This window comes from Sprattus sprattus (assembly GCF_963457725.1).
Source record: "Sprattus sprattus genome assembly, chromosome: 19".
Classification (NCBI taxonomy): Eukaryota; Metazoa; Chordata; class Actinopteri; order Clupeiformes; family Clupeidae; genus Sprattus; species Sprattus sprattus.
Window position 1 is genome coordinate 22,439,599 of NC_137917.1, and position 5,000 is coordinate 22,444,598.

General features: G+C 53.3%; 1 protein-coding gene across 1 annotated transcript in view; it reads left to right on the top strand.

Annotated features, from left to right (window-relative positions):
* Nucleotides 1-5,000, top strand: part of jarid2a (jumonji and AT-rich interaction domain containing 2a) — a 46,641-nt gene that overhangs the window by 28,532 nt on the left and 13,109 nt on the right. Inside the window, exons 6-7 of the mRNA XM_080858207.1 lie at nt 1,423-1,622; nt 3,837-5,000. The exon at nt 3,837-5,000 is cut by the window's right edge and continues 34 nt beyond it. Coding sequence (XP_080714333.1) covers nt 1,423-1,622; nt 3,837-5,000 — 1,364 coding nt within the window. The remainder of the gene's footprint in view (nt 1-1,422; nt 1,623-3,836) is intronic.

Genomic DNA, 5,000 nt, shown 5'->3' on the forward strand with positions numbered 1-5,000 from the left:
GAGGCTGAGAGAAAGAGAGAGAAACAGGGAAGAGAGAGAGGAAGAGAGAGAGACAGGGACGAGAGAGAGAGAGAGAGAGGTGCTGGGGGGGAGGCTGGGTGTTGAAAAGGGACTCTGTGTGAAGCCAGATGAAATGGGGGGGGAGCCATGTTGGGCCAGCACGCTCTGCTGAGGAATTCAATACAAGGCCGGGTCTAAATGAGACAATTTTATATGCCGTGTTGGCCGCGCTCCAGCCGGGTTCGGGTGATATGTGGGTCCCATGGAGCGGCTACAGAGTGGCGCTTTCATTTAGCAGAGTGACCCAAAGAGTATTTCATGACTCTTTTAATATTTTTTTTATGGCTAACATTGGTCAGGAAAAAAAGAAAAGCTGCTACAGGACTGCTGTCGAATGTGTGTGTGCAGAAGAGAGTTTCAGTGGTCGTGTTGTGTTTTTTTTTTTTTTTTTGGTCAAACGTGTGGGTGGCGATTTTATTTTCCAGGAAATATTAAGCGCTCTTGAAATATAAACATCATAAAAAGTGACACTGGCTCATTTTGTTTTGGGGGTTAAGACAAATGTAAATGCGTTCCAGAGCTAGGGGTTTATGTGTTTATTACTTCAGTGCATTTTTATTTAAGTGTTATTTTTAAACAATAATCTTGAGGAAAAAGCCCTAGCGATCACACAGGGGAATAGAAACAAGTTATAAAAAAAAATAGTGGCAGTTAATGTCATTCACATCAAATATTGAAGCTTAGGTGTAGTGTGTCAGCGTACTAAAGAGACCTAAAGTGTCAGTATTTGCTCACACAGTGGGTTGAAAGTGTGTTTGCCTGTGGTAGAGCCTGGTCTAGCGAACACAAACACTGCCATATTATATAGCATTCTTCACTGCTCCGTATCATTATTCATGGAAGTGTTCACTTCACTGTTAGTCGCTGTGGTGGGTGGAAACACCTGCTGAGTCGGTGCGTGGAGCTGTACGTTTATACCCACTCACTCTCCTGTTCTTCTCCTCCTGTTTTCGTCCTCTCCTCTCTCTCTCCTGTTCTTCTCCTCCTCTTTTCGTCCTCTCCTCTCTCTCTCTCTCTCTCTCCTCGCTCTCCATTCTCTCTCTCTCTCTGGCCTCTTCTTCTCCTCCTCTTTTCGTCCTCTCCCCTCACTCTCTCTCCTCTCTCTCTCTCTCCCACTCCTTTCTCTCTCTCTCACTCCTCTCTCTCTCACTTCTTTCTCTCTCTTTTCACTCTCTCTCCCCTCACTCTCTCTCCTCTCTCTCTCCTCTCTCTCACTCCTTTCTCTCTCTCACTCCTCTCTCTCTCTCTCCTCTCTCTCTCTCTTCACTCTCTCTCTCTCCTCTCTCTCTCTTCTCTCTCTCCTCTCTCTCTCTCTCTCTCTCTCTCTCTCTCCTCTCTCTCTCTCTCTCTTTCTCCTCTCAGTTTTCAGTGGCCAGGGCAAAGCCACAGGAGCGAAGGAGGTGAGCCTCCGGTCCAGGGGCAAGGAGTCCCCCCAGGGGAAGGAGAAGAACCAGAGGGAGCAGCGGCGCTCCGACCACCACCCCGCCAGGGCCCCGGCCCCGCGCTCCTCCACCACCCACAACCTGAGGCCCAGCCGGGCGGTGCCGGATCGGCTGCAGCAGGTCCGCTCCTCCTCCCCACAACAACCACACAACCACTACACAACCACCACACAACAACCACACAACAACCACACAACCACCACACAACCACCACACAACCACCACACAACAACCACACAACCACCACACAACCACCACACAACCACCACACAACAACCACACAACCACCACACAACCACCACACAACCACCACACAACCACCACACAACAACCACACAACAACCACACAACAACCACACAACCACCACACAACAACCACACAACCACCACCTCGTAACTCTTTTGCACTTTGCTCTAGTCTCTCAGAAAAAAAAACCCCTACATACACATTTGTCACTTATTTTCAAAAAGGCCGCTGATGAACTGTTTGCCTATGGTGTGTTTGCATGGTGTCCATTAAAGCTCAGGTGGACTATGTGCTCTATCATAGGCTGGGTGAAAAGCCCTTGCTTAATGATTAAATGCGATTCAAAGAGCTGCTGTAGCAGAGGCGTAAAAAGGAGCAGACACTTTTTCTTTGTCGCTCCGCGCATACACTGACCCAGCACATTTCAGTCGTTAGTCACACCTTGTCTTAGCACTGTGCTAATGAGCAAACGCAGACCATGAGCGCATTGCAATGGAGAGGGTGTTTCTAGTATGTGCAGACCCTGGACTGTATCCCTCAGCATGATACAAATACCGTACATTTAAGCTATAGCAGCTAGCGCAGGGTCCGGTGGCGCTAAGCTTAGCTCAGCAGACTGTGCCATAAACAGAGGTGCCAAAAACAACTCCAGCCAGAGGGTTGTAAAAAAAAAAAGAATGAATAAATACTCATTTGATGGGGCAAATGAAACCGCAATCATGGCGGGCTCCGTGAAAAAACTACGGGCCCCTGTTGCCAGTTCAGTCAGAAACGATTCATCAATCAGGCGGCCGAACGAGAGACTCAGGCGCTTGTGAGGTGCAGGGCAACCATTACCTCCAGTCTCAGCACAGGCCTGCTAACCCTCCCCCCCCCCCCCCCCACAGAATCCCCCCCACCCCCAACAGAACTCTACGTCAATTTAAACTCTCTCACTGCCGTGGAGCATTTCAGAAAGAGCAGAGCAGAGGAGAGCAGAGCTTTGGTCCATGGAAAACAAGCACATTAATCACACCCTGTTAAACAAATCAAAACCTTGCACTGATACCATAAATCAGGTATGGATATCAAATCACAGGTGTTCAGGGAAAACATGCCATTTTAAATCCACTTCGGCGTCAGGGTGTATTTGACCTATTTGGCAGATGAGAAGCAGCCCGGGACAGGGCCGTGGAAAACTGGTTAAGGGAGCGAATGCGACGACGGAGGCGCAGGCATTGCGTCGATGCTGCATCAGGCTCTGTGCTGAGCCCGAAGTTTCCTGTCCTTGTGCCAGCGCTTCCTATGGACTGCAGAGCTGCAGATGGTTCACTTTAGCAGCACCGCCATCCTGCAGCAGGGCTATAGCAACACATGATGTCATCTGCCTCCCCCTGGCCAGATCCTCCCCCCCAACTCCCCTCCCACACCCCCCACCCCCTCCACCCCCCAACACCACCCCACTGACGCACGTCTGCACAAAAAACACTTCAGAACAATAGAACCGTATGTCTGCGGAGACATACAGCTTGGTTTTTAAGCTACACCTTGGTGTGTTTGTGTGTGTGTGTGCGTGTGTGTGCGTGCTGGATGTAAGCATGCGTATTTGAGCCGGTGTGTATTAAGCACAGTGCAGGGAAAACCATTCCCCCTCCCCCACTGTCTCCCTCCCTCTCTCCCTCTCTCGCTCTCTCGCGCTCACACACATTTCTAGGCCGAACAATTGCTTTACATGGCTGAGCTCACGTGCCCGTCGTCTCTGCAGAGCAGAACGGCGCTAGTGAGCCCTCTAGTGGTGGCTGTGGAGCCTGCAGGAGATTAGTTCCAAAGTAAACCCACTGACCTTGTTTCAGACAAGCATGCTAATAGCTACAGTGAGGGTTGCTTTGCTGTACTCTAATTATGAAAGGTATTTTGGAATGATACATTTGTTATTGCTATTAGCTGGTGTCAAGGCCTGAATTATAATCCAACTAGAATATATATAACAATAATATAAATATTGTTGATGAGTTAAGAAAATTAAAATAAAAACTGAAATTGTGTTTGGATCTGGACGAGCAGGCAGTAACCTCCATTCATAATGGCTCTTTGTGTTCGCACTGCAGGTTCCTAAAATGAACGGGAATGCGAAGGAATCTTCCACCAGCACGCGGAAGGCGAGGGACCCCCTTCCCCCCCCACCGCCACCGCCGCCGACCAAAGCTGTGAAGTACCCCAAGGGCCACGTCACCTACACCAAAGCGAGGTTGCTCAAGGAGGCCAAGCTCCACCCTGGCGCCCGCACCAGCCATGCCGCCAATTCGCGCACCAACAACCACACCCACGCCAGCAACACCAGCCAGCCCCCCCATAAACCCAACTCAGGAAAAGCCCAGAGCAGCCAGGCCAAGACTGTCCGACCGGTGCTACCCCCGAAGGCCAACGGCTGCTCCAGGCTTAGCGGCAAGACTGGCAGGAGAGCCGAGGCGGCCGGTGAGACGCCGGAGCCGCAGCCACCACGCCGCAACGGACTCAGGCAGTCCAAGAGACGACTGGAGGCGGCCACTGGGGGTGCCAGCCCGGCCAGGAATGGGCAGGAGGTTGGCGTCAAAAAGGTCAAAGTGCAGACGGCGTCTCTGGAGACGCGGTGCAAGAAGACTGTCGGCGTTACGGTCGAGACGCCCGCCACGGAAACGGACGCAGACACAGCCAGCAACGGTGACGCGCGGGCAGCAGGCCAGCAGACAGCCGCCTCCCAGAGGCCCAAGCGGGTGTCAGCCGGGCGGCTGATGTTCACTCGCCAGGCTCAGCCCAGAACACAGCCCACAACTGCCTCACCTCCAACAGAATTGCCCCCGCCGGCCCCTCCACAGCCCACAACTGCCCCACCTCCAACGGAATTGCCCCCGCCTGCCGTGCCCCCCAAACCGGCCGAGCCCAAAGCGGCCCGAGAGAGGGAGCGGGGTAAGCGGGGTGCCGAGGGACTAGAGGCAGGGGCAGGGGCAGGGGCAGGGGCAGGGACGGGGGCGTTTACCGGCCTGACTGACGTTCCAGTGTTCGAGCTTGTGACGCAGGAGTTCCAGGACCCGCTGACGTACATGGCGCGCGTGCGGGAGCGGGCCGAGCCGTTCGGGCTGTGCCGCGTGGTGCCGCCCGGCTTCTGGAGGCCCGAGTGCAAGCTGAAGGACGAGATGCGCTTCGTCACGCAGGTGCAGCACGTGCACAAGCTGGGTCGCCGCTGGGGCCCCAACGTGCAGCGACTCGCCTGCATACGCAAGCACCTCCGCATG